The following is an 18,740-nucleotide window of genomic DNA, read 5'->3' as shown; positions in this document are numbered from 1 at the left end:
CGATTTATTTTTTTTGGTGCAAGTGTTTCAGTTTGGCAGTGGCACTATATTAAGGGCCCGGGGGAAGATTTACTTTTCGAAAATTGATTTTATGTTAGCAACAATAATTGCTAGGAATCTAGGATTATTTATTACTCTATAAAGATTAATTGACACCGTTTCTATGGTACACCCACGTCCAAAAGCTTTTGTTTGATCACTTTTCCCTCAAGTTTTTGAAAAAGTTGTTTTCTTTTGTTCCATGGATACTCAAAATGCAATTCATGCCATCAATTTTGCAATTCTAAGCCAATTTGTGCTCACTTTATGACCAAATATCTCCACTGCGCAAGAGGGCACATTGTCAAAAAAAAAGTTAGTAAAACCTAAAGATATGATTAACAAATTAAACATAATTTGAAAAATGTGCCCTCTTGCGCATTGCTGAATTTTATGGTCAAAGTTGACATGATTTCTAAGCAACTTCCCCCGGGCCCTTAAGTAGGATTATATTACGATTATAACACTAGTGGTATTCACAGTAACCGATTATAATCGTGAGGACGATTATAATCGCAATCGATTATAATCATATACCATGAACGCACCAGATTATTTTTGTTTTCTGATTATTTTGCCAAAAATATCCAGCAGGATTCATTAAATAGTATCATAGCAACGGTTACTTTTTCAGACGCTTTAAAAAAGTTGCATTTGGATCAAGGATTATAATCCAAATAATCGTCCTCGGAGAGGATTATTTTTTTGACGATTATAATCACATTGGTTTATTTTTCCCCATAGAGAATTTTTGGGTGATTATAATCGATAATGATTATAATCGATAATGATTATAATCGCAATAATCGGTTACTGTGAATACCACTACTGTCAATAGCGGCTTGATTAGTGCCGTATGTACGTTATACATACATTTAATTATAAATTGACCAGTTATGTCAAGTTTTACGTCTGCAGAGCTGCTATAACATATATGCTTTAATTAGATTAGTATTACGAATGTTTGTACTCAGCATATATGTAAATCGATATTGAGACATCTTATGTTTAAACCCCAAAAATAATTGGTTACTGGTTACACAGTTGACAGTGGAATTCACTCGACCATATGTTAAAAATGTATTCAATGAGACACCAAAAACTGGGTTCTTACATCTCAAGATAAATGAAGTTTGGCTTCACAAGGATACCAATTTACAATAGAGTTTTTATGCAAGATTTTTAATTGGTTAGTTGTTATTGCAAGTCTTGATTTCATTAATTTAATAACAAATGACAGACAGAAACCAAGCCGGTACAAATAAAGATGCTTACACATACATAACGATGGCAATAATGATACTAAATAACAAATGTGTTGCCCCAGAGAAAGCTAGTGCAAACAATATGACAGTTTTCTCATTCAAGTTCGTTGATAAGGGGACGGATGAATTCATGTTTTATGATTGGAGAAAATGTATGACAAAAATTGTGGTCAATTGGTTGCACTGCGACTTGTCAACTTCAAACTTTGTACTTCTTAGACAAGTTTGAAGATGAGCAGTACTGAGGATGAGTGCATGGAATAAGATACTATATATAGTGCTTTTAAATTATAGCATTTCTGTCATGAATTGGAAACCAGCTTATATTAGCTGATATTTGTTGACAGTTGAATAAAGGTTTACAATACAATACAATACAATATGATCGAGTGATTGAAAATATGTTCGAGTCACCATGAAATCAGTGAGGTCAGTTTACAATTTTAAAATGTGCTAGGAACCTTAAATTATTGTTCAACCAATTGGTTGAATTAAGACTTGGAAAATATTCTGAGATGTTATTTTCTTGGTAATTGTTAATCACCCTTAATGAATTAATAGTAAGACAGTAAGAGATAGAATAATTAAGTGTGATATTGAAGTATTCTCCATTCCCATGGTTACCAATCAGATATTGTTAACAGTAAATAGTTTGAGAGCTTAACAAAATTATTATTTTCATAGCATAGTATTTAAACTAAATATTCGTTGACCGTGAATTTTCATTATGGCGACTTTGTGACATGAATTTTGTATATGAATATTTGGGAAACAAATAAGTTTTCAGATCTAGAAATTTTTAATCATTATTCAAGCATTGTGTAACCTCCTACAGTTTTTCTCTCTCGATTTGGTGGATTAATCATAATACTACATTTACAATGGAAAGAGAGAGGGAGAGAAAGAAAGAAAACGGAATGGAAAAATGGAAAATCCCAACCAACCAACCAAATCGAGCCCATATTCTAGAGAGCCATAACCTACCAATGACGTGAAAAACATTCACTTTTCAACGTACATAGTTTCACTGCATAATTAAGAACGTTGTCTAAAAATAATATTTAACGTTAACAACATGTGTACGATATATATTATACATATGTGTAGCAGGATTTTTGAGGAATCTGTACAACTGCTTTCATGCAATTGATTTTAGGTTATAATCGTTTCTATATTTTAATATTGTATAATTGTTGCCCCTTATCGAGTTAAAAATGGAACAATTCGTTGGTTCCCTGCACGACACATGAATAAGTTGCATATTTCAGATCCACACATCGGTTAGTCTACAAGTTCAAATATATTTTTCACCCAGTCCGAATTATCTGTCTGGTAAATCATGTGATATTACATATTTGCATACTTATTCAATATATTCCCCGTATACGACATGCATAATGAATATAGGAGACACCGCCTTACGAGCATTTACATGCATGCGTGAGAAGTATATAAATTGGAAACAAAGATTTTTAAATTTTGCATATTCGTACTCGTATTAACGGCAGGCGAAGACGGTCAAATGGTTTTGCATAAACTGGTCAGACAACCACGGTTGTAGTGGTCATCTATAGCTCAACTTCTAAATTCTACACCATACTTGGACTAGTAGACTTGTGAACCAGCATACTCTTGCAGTATTTTCCCCGTAGACTTGCAGAAGGTAATCGTGAGGGGTGTTATTTACGTCGTGCATAGGTTGTCTTTAGATTATGCTACAGGGTGCACAATTTGTCTGGTATGATTCGAGACTAATAAAAACTCTAAATGCTGAATTCCATTAGCCAGGCCCATGAAATCCCTGCTTTTTAACAATTGCTAAACACTTACTTTGTATGATTATCCTTAGTTTACAAGTCATATTCTATAATAGTACGAACTTTGTTTACTGTATTTTTGAGCACATTGCACATTTGTAAAAAAAAGTGTGAAATTTTTTGGCATACAGTCCTGATATCGCAGTATTAGTTACGCTCACGGACAGCAAGCAGCAATGTCTTCAAATTCATGGGAGCCGTTTAATATTTAAAGAAACTGCAGTTATTTAAAATGTCGAAAGTTTGACAATGGGACAACTATTTATTAAACAGAAAAATGCTTAGCAGTTACTTTTAAGCAAGCTTAATCAATAATGCTCAAGTTTATTATGAATTACTCGCATCGTATTGTGAATATTAGGCTATTTTGATCAAATTGAACTCCAATATCTAAAATACTTTAATACAGTATAATGCCATCAGGGGTATTCGAGTACTTATTCTTGCGGTTACGACTTGCGACGAGTGTGTATTTTTGTGCTGAATAAATTAGAGAAATCGAGTACGTTTTGATACTATTCAGTATGAAATCACGTATTCCAATTTTATTTTTTAGTCCTTCAATAAATCTCCATAGATTGACACCATTACAGCTACGGACGTGTGGTTTTCTCATTCGTAAAAACTGCTGCTAAACCTACCGTCACACGTATGGCCATTAATGATTTGCCTATACGATGAATGATTATCGTGTCCAAACCCACAGCCAAACGTGCAATTCAGTGCGCAGAATTTTTCAATCATTCCTAACCACCGATATGGATGAAATTGCTGATGGCTGCAGTACATTTCCTAAATTACGAACCGTTTACTTTGCAAAAAATCATTGCTATGACTTCACACCTTCGCCGTCTTCTGTGTGCTTCTTTCTTGTTTGTATTTCTTAACATCCCTTCAGCCTACAGCACCGCTTACTAATCTAGAGGAGACCTCATTTCAATGTGTCTCTGGTCACAAGATGCAATAACTAAGCTAAGTAGGGCTCTAGTAGATGAATGACTATGCACGATGCGGAATGCAGATATCTAAATATTAGGCATTTGTTGGTGGATGTCATTACTACTTGTTGTCTTACTTAAATTTTGTTTATACTAGTCGTGTTTGCGTTGGAAGTTGACAAGTCGAGGGTGAAATGTGATATGATACAATGACGACTGATTTTGATTCTATAATGGAGAATGCTGAATTGTACCCGCTAAAAATGATGCGCGCATTCTTTGTACATATGCAATGCATACTAGAACATTGGTTTGACCATTTATGTTACAGGACCTTATTAAATCTATCGATTTGGGACATAGTTCCGTTATTTGTTACAGTGAAGTCACATCATGAAAATGCAATGCCAAAATAACACTACACTGGGAACACTGGGTTTGGCATTAACATTGTTTTATTCCCCAACTGTCTACCAACCTGAGATGCACATAAGGCAGTAGTCATCATTATTTGTTGTAACTGCGCCTAATGCATTTTAAACTCTGGTTTCTCACTGCGCGTTTGATTTTTTAGGGCATGTTCAATATGTGCTTGATTCGTTTCAGCTTAATCAGTCAGAAATACTTGCAAATGCTATCGCCTGCTCTCTTGTAATTGGTAAATTATTTGTCGTGAAACGATTCAATGAGGTTCTTCCCTATTACTTAAGATGATACATATGAAGGGTAATTTAGATGCTTCCTAAACACGAAACCATTGTTGATTCATGCAAATATTGGGGAGAGACGTTGCAGAAGAGGTAAACGGGTGTATGTATTATACCTACGGACTGTTGGATGCAACAGGTGTAACTTGTTTTATGGCATTTATTAGAGAGTATAAGTGCATTCTCAAAAGGCGATTTAAATGAAGGGCTACAATAAATTGAAATTTAGTTGTAGGAAGCTTAGATACCTTGCTCGGTCGAAACCAGCCAAGTGGGCAAAAATAAGTATACGCTAGGTTTTCGAAATGAGTTTGTCTGCTTTTATAAGCTCAGTCTGCATTTTTTATGTAATTAAAGTATATATCAAACAACTCAACTTTGGTTGTACATATGTAGATTTGAATTTGATAGGGAGGATGCATTAACAATGGCAAAATTGTCCCCACATATTTGATGGTTGGACCGCGGGGTGTCCGGGCTTGGAATAATAGTTATACTGTATGCATATCCATGCCTTCATGCATATGTTACAATGATACTCTAAAGAATTGAAACTGAATTGTGTGGTTAATGTATTCAAAATGATGAATGGGTTTAACATTTCGGTGCAAGACACAAACTATAATTTGTGTCATAGGATAATCTGTATGCGGAATATTTTGACTCTAATTCGTATTGGTCTGCTTTTAGTGGTGCTTTTATAGTTGAGGTGTGATTAGGATTTTAAAATACATACATAACTGAAATACTGCCTCCCACATATTTTTAGTATTCAAGTTATAATGTGTAAAATGATATTTAAATATTCACCCCAGTGATGAATTAATTAAATGATTCCAGTACCTTGACCATGGTGTCAGTACTGTAAGTATAATTCAACAAAAAAGCTTCATTGTGTCATAACCAGCGGTCAAAAGCCTGTCCATATTTTACATCAATTTTAGCAGTTGATCTGAATTCTGAGTCTGACACAAGGTTAATCCACAACCCACAATCATTAACACTGATGCGCATGAACGTGTTGGGTGCGAAATATGTTATTAAACGTTGACCAGATAATTCCCAATAAATGCATATAAAAATCTAAATAAATACATGCACATGAAGTTAAACTTCTTGATTTAAAGTGCGCTCTCTTGATACCTCGAAATATTTTATTCTTTGCCACATTGTTAGATTGATTTTATAACTCCAAGATTTGGTTCTTTTGCGAGTGTGCTAATTTGGCCATAAATACGAGGGAGCAAATTATAAGGGCAGCTGACAGTCACAAAAGTGCAATCCAATTGGTGCAGTATAATTTATTGCTCAAAGTAAACTAGTATGCATGCAGTGCTAGTTGTTAAGTATGATGGCAACCACCACATTTTATTTCGCAACCCTTCATGTCGTTGTGATTACCTTTCGTCCTTTGCAAAGCTTTGCCATAGTCATCATCCAATATAATGGTGACTGAATAGAAATGTAATACCGTGAAGCCGACATTTTGCTTCACGAAAATAGAAAGTTATGGTGTAAAAATTGACAGACTTGAATACAAAACTTGATGATTTATCAAGCAATAGAATTATTGCAACGGGATGAAACATGTGCACCATACTTCATCAGTTGTTGGATCAAGATGAAATTATATGCAGCATGAAGGATGCAGTCTGGCAATAATGGTCTTGTGAAAATTAAATTGTGGAATGCAACGATCGCCAAATATCTAATAATATGAAAAGATGTTTGAAATTAGTGTTCATTTAGCCCACACATTATAATTCTCTATTGCTGTTGGATTAGACGGGGACACATTTGCTACGTTAGAGTTGCTCTCCTGTGTCGAAATTTTTATAGCTGCCACTTTTAACTGCTCAAATAAACTTGTGACTGTTGACTAACATGATTTAATCTTGTACAATAACATTCGCATGAACTCATGAATATTTAAGTGATAAGTTGAAAGCTAGCAGAATGTTTACCGATTTGGGACATCTTTTATGCACCGAGATTGAAATTAAACGAATTGTATACCTGTTGTTCTGCAGTTAGAATGCTTAAAAATGTTCGGACGCTTCTCTTTAACCATAAGGATCCCTTTTTTAGAAGAGTTATTAACACACTATTGTGAGACATTGATATAAGAAAATTATTTCTAATTTTCTAATTTCTAATTTTTGCCGGATTGTATCAAAATTACCAATCCGGCATTGTATTTTTTTGCCGAAAACCCCAATGTTTCAGGTCACTTGACTCCATTGAGTCGAATGCATCAATGGTATGCGTTATGTACACGTCCTGAACAAATTTTCTGCTGGTGAATTCATGCGTTGCTGTTTTATTAAAAATTTACGATAATAAAAATTATCCATGATAATTAGTGTCACATACTTACATATTACATATTAAACTAAAAATAAAATTCAGTTTCTTTTTTATATTTGCAGAGAATTAATATTCCCTCATCGCACAGCAGTCAAGGTCAAGTGTTCGACTTCAGTTTACAGTCGAATGCCGATATTGAAGGTCCGCAAGGGAGTTTCGAATGTATTCAACAGTCGAGCTCAAGGTAATTACGTGCCAATCAATTCAACATCTCTTTCGTCAATAATGTAACCACATATGGATGGATATCCTTTTCCGTAAAGGCTTTCGTGCACATGTCAAGTAGTGTTTGCTCGGATGGAACATCATATGTAGTAATTATTAACAACCCGAGTCTTTAATGACATGCCACAGATTTTAGGAATATTTTTTGTAATTGAAGAAATATAAGCTTAAATAATATAAAAATTAACTCCAGTAAATGATAAATTAACAGAATTCCATGTATTTTCCCATTTCTCATGCATGATTGACTAAAAGCATCCAAAATATTTTACTGTTGCTTCAGTAATGCCAGTGGCTCAGAAATACTCAACGCAGAAAGTTGTAATTAATAATATTAACGCTGTTTCAGGTCACTCGACTCCATGGGGGCACTACCATTTAAGATACGTGTTAAAGCAAATGACAATGTTTATGAGGAAACAAGACAGAGATTTATCCAAGCAGAAGATATTAGGAAACAAGAATGGTAAAAACTTTGTACTAGTTTTATGTAATAATATGCATTGAATTTTTTCAACAATGCTTCTTGTATTGTTTGTATTTTTTCTGTCTCATGTAAACATTATTCGTTCCTTTGTTAGTACATATTTCTTTCTGTGTTTGCAATGAAGTGACATAGCTTTGGATTCTAAAAAATACTGTCATCAAGCATGCACAATAAGCTTTAAAAGCTGAAATTTTGTTTTTCCGCAGTGCTAAAGTAATTAAACAAAACGGACCGGACATAGGAAGAAAAGTAAAGAAGAAGATGGATCAGATTCCTCCTCCATTAAACCGTCGCGAAACTTCGCCATTTAGTCATGCAAAATTCTCTCCGAATAATTCCTCATCTACCAATACAAAAACTACAAATGCGTCGTCCCTTGGTCATTCTTCATCAAATTCGTCAATAAATAGAACTTTTAACGGATTCAACTCGGTTGGAAACAATAACTCCGGAATTAATACAAGACCTGCAGGGAGTTGTAAACCTGGTATTGGACCGGCGGATATTGCCAAACGACCATTAAAGTGCGTATTTGATACATTCACAAAATATAACAAATTTCGAACATATGGAACATTTAAGATTAATCGACCCTTGTTTGATATAGGGAGAGATTGATTCATCTTTTAAGCATAAAACCTTTTAAGAAGCCAGAACTCCAAAGTCGATTATCTCGTGGTAAGATTAAATAGATTTAAAATAATGTTGTGGGTGATTGCAATTGTTACCAACTTCTACAAACTCTCAATTAGTCAATAAATGCCATAATCTTGAAATGTGTCTTAACTTATAATGATCCTAGATAGGATCGGGTTAAAGTGGCATTATAAAATTAGATCTGAGTTTTGAGTGTTCTTTAGATCCCATTTAATTTATATAAATTTATATATATATATAGACGGGATCAAAGATCGAGAAAAGCAGCTAGTGATGACAATTCTCAAACAGATTTCCATTTTTAAAAATAATGAGTATGTTCTTCTTCGGGGCGTATGGAATGATGTTCAAGAAGATTGGCCTTGTTACACCGAACAGGAAAGACAGCTAATGAAGAGGTGGGTACAATATACCTACATATGTATTGGACCGGCATTATGGGGTGAAATTTCCCTGGTTTTAAGTGGTTATCTAAGATAAACTTCCCATTGTTTAGACGTAAACCTCAGAACCTCACGCCGCCTGGCTCTGATTCTAGTGTGAGCAGTGGAGTCAGTGGGTGCTCTCCGAGAAGTACTGCCTCCACAAGCTCTGGTGGCCATTTATCGCCATCGCATAATCAAAGCAGCCAATATTCCAACAGTCATTTTGAAACTAAGTCAGGCGTCGGAATTAACAAGTATAGTTCAGGTGGTGGTCAACAGAATGGTCACAGACCCGGAGATAAACGTCCAATGTCATCCGATCCCATGATTGTTGGTCCCGATGGTATTTTACTTGAAGATATTAGTGGTTACGAGGATGTGCCGAATAGCAAGAAACCGCGCGTGTCACATTTCAAGCGACCCGTTCGCAACCCTGGATCAACTTCTTTTTCTAGCTCAGACGCAGGATTAAGTGTTGGGAGATCTGACAGAGATGGTCTGTCCCCACATTTGCATCAAAATCGTGTTGCCGAACGGCTGAGTCCCATCAGTTGCATTAACGGCAGCTCTAACAACAGTGGTCCGAATGCTGGGCTGGCCCTTTCGTTCGGAGGTCACGGCAATTCTGTCAATGCTGACGGGCAACTATCCCCTCAATACTACAGTACTGAAGATAATAATAATCACACTTCTCCGCGGGACGAATTTCATACTGGAGATGATAATATGGGGGGTTTCTCTCCTTACACCTGGACTTCCAAAGTGGGTGACCCACAAGGAACCCAAGCGGCCATGGATTCTGATGAAACTGACTCTATTGACAGTGGAAACGGAAGTAGTACTAGCACGAGCGGAAGACATTATCATAATAATGAGGAGACAGGGTTTGCAACAGGAGCTGCATTCCAGGATGGAGCATCCCTGTCCAGCACGAAACCCAATAACCAAAGCCAAGGCACTTTCTCCATGAGCATTTCTAACTGTAATCGTGTGAGCTCAACCACGAACGGATCAGGCGAGTACCTGTCGCCGCACTCTAGTCCTGAAAGTCACGGTATTGATTCTCTGCCACTAAACCAGCCACAAAAGGGAGATTGTGACATGAGACCTGGGAATGACCAAGTCTCTGTGGCCACTGGTGGATATGGTGAAAGCGAGAGTGCAACTGGACATGGTTCGTCCCCATCTACTTCAAAACATGGTGCAAAGGAGGAATATTGTGATCATCGTCGTAGTGATAAGGAACGAGGCAGTGGTCGAGACAGAGAACGAGAGTTTCGCAGTCGAGATAAAGACAAAAGTGATAGAAAGGATCGGGAAAATCGCAAATCTGCTCAAAGTAAGGGACCTGAGCTACTACCACCTCGCAAAGCAGGAGATCATACCAATAATTCAGCAAAGGATTGTATGGATTGTCCTTACTTAACGTGAGTAGTTTAGCCTTCAGAGTTATTGGCCCTACCGAAAATTCTTTGTATATTTATATAACATATTTACAGTCAATACACGGCCATCGAGTCAGACGAGCAAAGGAGGTAAAATAATTAAAATTACATTGCTTTTTATTAACACTTACGTAATGAGATATGAAACACGAGAAAAAATAACTAAATACGATTAACAAATGCACGTAGTTGAGCGTTTGCCAAATTAAGATGCATTGCATTTTCATGTACTTTATAATTAATGTACTTCTGTTATTGTTCCAGTCGCTACAAAGACGACTTCAACAGTGATTATCCACGGTAAGACTTTTGCTAAATACAATATTATTGCACCAGAGATTTGCTCAATTTGCAGTTAAAAATTACACCAACTCGATGACTCTAATTGATCCTATTTTATTGTTGACTTCATAGGTACCGTGATCTGCATGATGTGATAGGGAAAGTTTCAAAAAAGTTTGCTCAATTGGAGGAAAGACTGCGAGAAGAGGTTCGTGGCTCTGTGGAATATCAGGTTAGTTGAGTAAATGCTAAGGCCTGTGTGGGGCTTAGCCTCAAAGTTAGCAACATCCGCATTAAAAATTATAATGTTCTGTTTCATCCTTAGAACATCCGAGACCAAATAGTAAAAGAGTACTACGCCAGCAAGAAGGATAGAAAATACCAAGAAGCTAAGGAGAAATTTAACTACTTGCACAAAAAGTTGTCCCATATAAAAGAATTGGTTAGCGACTATGACCGACACTTGTTTGGACACGAATGTTCTCCAGTTCGATGACGGATAGCTGGAGACGTAACTATTGAGCAGCAGCCAACCCCTCTGTACCCACTGAACTCATTATTTTTGGAAGAGAGCAAACTGATCTGCATGAAAATTTCAACTCTTGTTAATCCTCAGCGTTCACACACAGACAGCTTCAATTAATTTCGTAAAGTCGTCATGCAACTCGCAAATGTAAATCGTAGTCACCAATCTCATGTGTCATTGGCCTTAATATTCCGAATATACCAGTCAATCGGCGCGTCGTTGCTCACTAATCACGTATTCTCTAACGTTGTAAAAATGACGCGAGTTTATTCAAAACTATGTTGTCTATAAATATGTATTGGTAGTGCAGGTAGAAAGTTGTATAAGTTGTAATATGCAATCAGTCTTGGCTATCCAAACAATCACAAGCATGCATTATAGATTAATATAAAAATTGAGACGCATCAAAATATCCTGCTACATTTGTGGGTACTCGGATTAGCACTTTTTGGTACCTTTAATTTGGCGTCGCAAATTTAGGAATTGGAATGATAAAGTGCTTGAAGTTGCTACTTGGTATTTATTTTTAAAACAACGATGTTATTGCTGCACACAAATCACACTTTTTTGGCAATTTTATCTGTATATTTGCTTGATTGTATTTGCTAAGTCATTTATGTCATATGTGTTTCGAATTTTTTTGTATCCTTCTTATCATGTGGTAATCAACTGTGATTTCTCATTCAAACTATCTTGTTTTATCAAGCACTTTAGGTATTTTTAGCTTAACCTGCATTTACTTTATGTACGAAATTTTGATTAGGGGTATAGACAACAAAGTTCGAGTCGTGTGGAGCACGAACGTGATTTTATATGTGCTGCGTCCATGGGCTGTGCTAATCCTGTGTAACTAATTCTGAGTGATGGTGATATTTGATTGGAAGGAGACAAAACATTTTTACGTATTTATTGATATTACTTTAGCCATGCACGAAGCAGGCAGGCACTCAATTAAACGTTTATCTTTATTTCGAAAATAATTTATAAACATTTATTTGTGCACTGCTAACTGAATTTCCATCGCCAATTTCAAAAAAAGCCAATATTCCTCCAAGACTGTCGCATTCGTAGGTTTTGTCATATTCAAATTTGAACAACGCTACGATTATGTATGTATGTATGTATGTATGTCGATTTTGAAATTTGAGATGTGAAAATGAAATTTCCGAGGTGGTCAAGCTACGAATTTCAAACATTTTTTGTATGTACCTTGCCTTGCTAAACGAATATGGTTGATTATTCCAAAACTTATCGTACTGATATCAGGGTCTATCAACTGTATCCTTGAAGAATTTTTAGGTATTGTCCCGTCAGTTTATAAGTTCCCAAAAAAATTTTAAAAGATTTTAAAGTTTGGGAATATAATATGGGTGTCTTATGCTGGGAAAGTTTTGCTGGCAAGCAAGTTGAAATATCCGGATCTATCATTCATAAAATGTAAAACATAATTTTTGGATACCGTATTTGGTGCTGGACTTTTATGCTATTAATCTTCTTGGGTACCGCTTATAGTTTCAGACCTCATCTAGTAAATTCGCAGTAAGCATAGTGTGCTTAATTTCACGAAGGCTTTATATAATCCCTCGCCCTGTTTATTATGCATAGAAATTTATCTAGAAATCCTGCAAAAATACAGTTGATGGACCCTGATTAATTCATACAGAATGAGCCCTGACTCTGGCTAAAAAGCCGTATTCTAAATTAAACCATTAATTATCGCAAATTTACTGAGTTATCAAAGTCAATGAAATTTCGGATTAGTGTTGAAGCAAGGATTCCTTCTGTTTTCGAGAGCGTAGAAAACTAGTCAACGCTAATGAAGGATTACTATATAAAATTGGCAGCGATATAAAAAGTCACGCAGCGTTGCTTATGTATGTGCGGAAGAAAATCATAGGGGGAATCTTATGGTCTCTAATAACACAATTTGTCCTTACTACTTCAGAATTCGTCTTTTTTATTTGGGGAAAAGCGTTCACAAGTCAAGTGGGGTGTCATAATAAATAGGAAAACTGAACTGATTACCGAGATACTAATCCCCGTTTCCAGTGCATGTTTGGAAAATGCCTTGGATTATTGGAAATGTATATCAGAAAATTTATAGGAGTCAAATTATTCTTCTGTTTCGTCTTGTTTCCAAAATAGATGGAAAAAAATGAGAGAGAATTACAGTGCATCACAAATAGGTTGTTAATCTTTGGGCGTAGTTTTATCTTTTTTCTTGTAATATTCAACCTGATTATAATTATTGGGCATAATTAAAGCAACATGCATTGTCATATTATTTAGATATTAGAAAACGTATAAGGGTCAAGATATTATATTGAAAACGTTTAAAAAAAGACTGGCTTAAATAATAGAAACCTACTCGTCATGCTATGGCGAGTAAATAAAAAAGTACTGAAAAAAACACTATTGTAACCTAGTTAATGATTAGTTTATGTTATAAAAAGCTGAAATACGTACTCTAGCCGAGAGATTTTGTAACTATAATTCAAATGACAAACGAAGCAAATATATAAAAAGACGCATTGATAATATTATTATAAATAGGTTGTAACTTTGTCGCTTCATTATCAGAATTCCTCGTGATACATGATGAAAAATATTTTGATAACTTTGCTGGAATTTGTGGATGAGAATTATGGATAAATATGCATAAGCATACATCGCTAGACGTTTTTCTTGTAAACTTATTAAAATAATACTGTAGTGGTACTTATAAGATAATATTGGTTGGTACTGATAATAGTGCTTAATAGTGCTAAGGAACGAGAACTAGATATATAAAATATACGGTATGTAGTGTTATTGAGTCAAAAGAATAATGTGGAGATCAAGTAAAATATTTTTGCAATCAAACACATATCGGACGATTCGAAATAGCAGGATACTTGTACTGATGATGATAGTTGACATTATGACAATTGCGCTATAATTATCATGCATGTTTATGTATATTAATTTTAGTCCATTAGGAATATTTGAAACCTGTTTTTGAACTGGACTGAATTTGCCGTTATTTCCTACCCGATTATTATTATTATATTCTTATTGTGATTTGTGGATGTTGTATTTTTTGCTCTTCTATTTAATTACTGTTCTTGGAAAACAAAGCTTTCGTGCAATGCATTTGTTAATCGAAGATAAAGTTAAGGAAAAATTGACTGACTGCTAATTTGTGGTAATTGATCTACAATCATTATAAAGATACGTGTTAGTAGACATAAATATGTATATGATTTTCAGTCAGATACATATGTACACACATCGTGTACAGAAGCGTTATTTCTGTCGCCTCACTTGTTAAATCATGCGTTGAATTAAAATCTGTTTATTTTGCTAAGTGTTCTCCAATCACTAGACTGTTTATTGACCTTGACTACTCGTATGTATGTATGAAGCTGCGAAATATGCAACAAAACGAAAATTTTGCAATTTAAATTAAATTGGTTTCAAAAAATTAAAGCTGAACCATAATTATTGGATCGATGTAATACATAAAAGTAACTTCTGTAGATGCATTTAGAAGGAAATTGTAGATTTGGATTATTTGTGTTTATTTTATGTGAAAATATTGATGTGAACCGAAAAAGACGATTCTCAAAAGTGCCAAAATTCTGTATTTTTTATGCAAAACTAATACTTCAAAACTGTCTTGTCTTCGCTGTATTGTAATTATTACGATTTACGTTTGCAAATTAATTTACCACAACACTAAATAATATATCCTCTGTACACTGTGAATTGTTCCATTGTCAGTCTCTGTATATTTGGTGATAGAGTAGTTTGAAATAAATCAAAACTTTGCAATCTCGAAATATGTGTTGAACTTTACTTGTATCAATTTTTCACTAATGAACCTTCTCAATGTCCCTGCTGTGAACCATCTACATATTTGCATAGTCTTATTCCGGAACGTTTCAATTTAACTCATTAACTTAACAAATACAAGCTAACTGCCCATGCGTACGGGTACATACCTATTTGTATCTTTGTATACTCGATACTCGATCTCCAGCACTAATTTAGCTCACTGCATCAGAAGATTCAGTTGTCAAAAGGGATTTTTAGTATTTTGCGGAATTTGAATTTTTCTTTGTTCTCGTTGGTTTCAGCCTTAATTGTTATAATCTCATACTTTATCGTTCTCATCCCTTCAAGTACAACTCACGAGATTGCATAATGGGTCACACATTTGTCATAAAACTCAATCAAAAAGTTGTACAAAATAAAAAAAAGATAACATTGATGCAATACTTGTTATGGCTTAACTTACATATTTATGCACGTACGTACCAAATATGTAATACGTCTTGCTGAAGTTTAAGAGAAGCAACAACAGGTTAACGCAGAATGAAAATGTAATGATGAGACGTGTGAAATTGCAACAACTGACAAGACAAAAGTTGTAGCAATTCGCTCAGACATGTTGGAAATTAGTATATGAATGGTTGTGGCGCTGGCATTTGCCTGTAATCGATGCAATAAATGAATAGGTCGAAAATTGCATGATTTTGTATTCAATGTATGCTTGGCAAGCTCATTACTTTGCTGTATTTATTTATTAGGTGTTCCCTTATTGTATGAACTTGTTTTTCTGCTCTCCATTCCGTATAAAGGTGTGGAGAAGGAACTTCCTACTGAGGACTGTCCATATGAAGGAAAATTGGAAATATTTAATAGATTCTGCACTTCGCCTGCAGAGGATTTTGCAACTATCAACTATAAAACCTACAATGTGCAGTCTTCATAAAGCCCGAATCAGCCATTACTTTCAAGATTGCCATATACATCACTTCATACTCAATAATAATAACATGGGACCCCTTTTAAAATTGACTAAAACTCAATACGAATTGTATAAAATCGGCATTCGTGATCCATGGAGAACAATTTTGAAAATCCTTTTAAACGAAAACTTCCCATGACCATGTTCAAAACGCAGAGAGGTTACCTTACTGCATAGCTCGGCGTGCCCTTGTGGAATGTGGAGGGGTGCATCCCATTTCAATTTATTTCATAACTTGACCCTTTGTGGAATTTAGCACATTTTTAACTTATGGAAGTAAGGTAACAGTAAGTGTGAAGTTCACACTGTGAACATGACTATTGTCATGTTCACAATATGATGACAATTATAATGACAATTGTTATTAATAACAATGCAACCTCTTTTCAAGCTATACCGGGATCGACTAGCGAGTTATGTCAAAAAATCAAGCCAAAAATTAGGACGTGACACTTCTCCTTCCGTTGAATGGCCCTTGCGAAGAAAAACAATAGAGGTCAAAGTTCACACGAGCGCCTTGGTTTTCGCCCCGTGGAGAAAAAAGCAAGAGAAAATTTCCTCAAAAATTGAACTTGACCGCCAATACTTTTCTTCAAAAGGGCCATTCAACGGAAAGATAAGTGTCACGTGACTTCTAATTTTTGGCTTGATTTTTTTGACGTAACTCGCTAGTCGATCCCGGTGTAACTTGAAAAAAGGTTCTATTGTAAGTGGTCCCAGCTTATTTTATTTGCCCATTAATCATCCAACTCATGCTCCACTCAACTTATTTATTTTTGAACACCGTTATCCGGATAAACTTTTTATTGTTCGTGGTTTCTCCTTGTCAACCATATATATATATTTAATAAATAATGTGGCAAAAAATATCTTGCCTAATATTTCGGCAAGATATTTTTTGCCACATTATTTATTAAAGATATGGTCGACAACCAAACATTGCATTGCATAAAAAAATTGCATGCAATTCCCGAACTTTTAATTTTTTAATTAAAAAAATACTCATGCATCACCCCCTTAGAAGAAACCACGGACAACGAAAAGTTTATGCGCCTGCCGTTTTCCAAGTTAAACGAGGTTTCGAATATCGCGACTGCATATATGTACCAGATGATGGACACAATTAGACCTACACTTTGATATGTATCATACCCCTGTATGCCCTTTAACCGATCCTAGCATTTTATGAGCAATGACGCTAAAATATGCCTATGCATGTACATGCACATATTGGGACTTACTTATACGGGTTGTTGGGGAGATTAATCTACAAACTTTGAAAAATTATACTCTTTACAATGTACTCTGTTCATTGTAAAGTCAAGACTCACATTTTGGCCGCACGCTATGCATTCCATGTGAACATACATTTTCATTTTTGTGACAATGATAGTGAGGATAAATGTAAATATTTTCTTTCCGTCGCACGTCATCAATCAGACACAATTTCCGTCTTCCGTCCATCTTAGTCACTCAGTCGCCCAAATTTCAAACTGATTGGCAATCAGACACACGCTATAAATGCAAATATAAATATGCTACAATATGTTAAATCGGTTAAAATGTCAACTGTAGGTGGTCAAAACCCAGAAATGTCAAGTCATAATCTGCCTTAAAGTTACATTAGATTGGAGAAAATCTTAAATTTGAAAATATGTAAAATAGCATGACACTACACTGATGATCAATTAGGCTAAAAGTTTTGATTTTATCGATGTCACGATAAATTATATATTGAATAAATCATATAAATATTGCTCATATCGTCTTAGGTATATTTTCACGCTTTTTTGTTATTTGGCAATCAGGGCAATATTATAATTGCGTTTAAGATACGGTAGATTATGTCATTTGACTTGGCTGATTGCATGAACAACTTGTTTCCTTCTTATACGTGAGCTTCATGGGAAGCACGCATTTAATCAAATTATTTACGCCGAATATTTCAGCCCCTTGAAAACATAATAACTTATATTAGACGTAAACTCGTTTTTCATAACCTAATCACATGGTGGCAGTGATTCATAATCTAACTGATGCGGCTCAACAAACAAATGAGGTCCTGAAAATAATGTCACTCATTCAACGACAATTTTCTCGCTGAAGAAGTCACATTTTGTCAAAGTGACGTGCCAAAACTAGCAAATAATTTCCGATTTGACTGCATAATGTCGCAGTCATAGTGACCCCTGGTCATTGCAAAATTAACAGACCACTGCTCCACGATAATTTGTTACAACGCTTTTTAATGACAGACATCTTATTATCTCAATCACTTAACTTCAGAACAACGTTTTTTATTTAATTTTAAAGAAGGTCCACTAGAATTTCTAAAACCATATCAATCTTCAACCCTATAAATGACACCGTTCGCATTTAACTTTATCCATACTTTATTTTTACCTACATAAATACTAGCTACGTTACATACATTTATTCGTACATACATATGTATGTACATATTTCGAGCTAAAGACTGTGCTACTGTAACTTCACCTTCGAATTTAACCATGTTTTCGCATTATTGACACCTTACAAAATAAGTGTCAATTCTTTTTTTTAATCTCATAAAGTCCAATAAACTGAAATTAAATGCCACCATTAAATACTTGACACTTAATACTTAGGTAAATCTTCTCCCTATATTTAATACAGTGATAAAGTGTCAAACAATCTTGGACACAACCTGTATTACAAATTATAAGTAACATCAAATTAATCTCCAAGTAACCCCCACAAGGACAGAATAGAAAAAAACGAAATATTAA

The 18,740-nt window shown here is 35.0% G+C and overlaps 1 protein-coding gene across 3 annotated transcripts in view; it reads left to right on the top strand.

Moving 5' to 3' along the window:
- The window catches only part of LOC110842234 (RNA polymerase II elongation factor ELL), a 42,855-nt gene extending 27,854 nt beyond the window's left edge, over nt 1–15,001 (top strand). Inside the window, exons 3-13 of one of the 3 annotated variants that reach the window (XR_004833608.1) lie at nt 7,196–7,317; nt 7,708–7,824; nt 8,052–8,369; nt 8,453–8,523; nt 8,744–8,900; nt 8,999–10,354; nt 10,427–10,462; nt 10,637–10,672; nt 10,787–10,886; nt 10,980–12,381; nt 12,844–15,001. Coding sequence is in view for 1 of the 3 variants with exons in the window: in XM_022087948.2 (XP_021943640.1) it covers nt 7,196–7,317; nt 7,708–7,824; nt 8,052–8,369; nt 8,453–8,523; nt 8,744–8,900; nt 8,999–10,354; nt 10,427–10,462; nt 10,637–10,672; nt 10,787–10,886; nt 10,980–11,150 (2,484 nt within the window). In the remaining 2 variants the exon portion in view is untranslated. Of the gene's footprint in view, nt 1–7,195; nt 7,318–7,707; nt 7,825–8,051; nt 8,370–8,452; nt 8,524–8,743; nt 8,901–8,998; nt 10,355–10,426; nt 10,463–10,636; nt 10,673–10,786; nt 10,887–10,979 lie in introns of all 3 variants that reach the window. The other 2 variants (XR_004833607.1, XM_022087948.2) reach the window with 2 other exon arrangements.
- Nucleotides 15,002–18,740: the final 3,739 nt, after the last annotated feature.

Source organism: Folsomia candida, unplaced genomic scaffold, assembly GCF_002217175.1.
Source record: "Folsomia candida strain VU population unplaced genomic scaffold, ASM221717v1 Fcan01_Sc001, whole genome shotgun sequence".
Lineage (NCBI taxonomy): Eukaryota > Metazoa > Arthropoda > Collembola > Entomobryomorpha > Isotomidae > Folsomia > Folsomia candida.
Note: the sequence above shows the minus strand (reverse complement) of the source record. Positions and strands in the feature narration are given on the sequence as shown.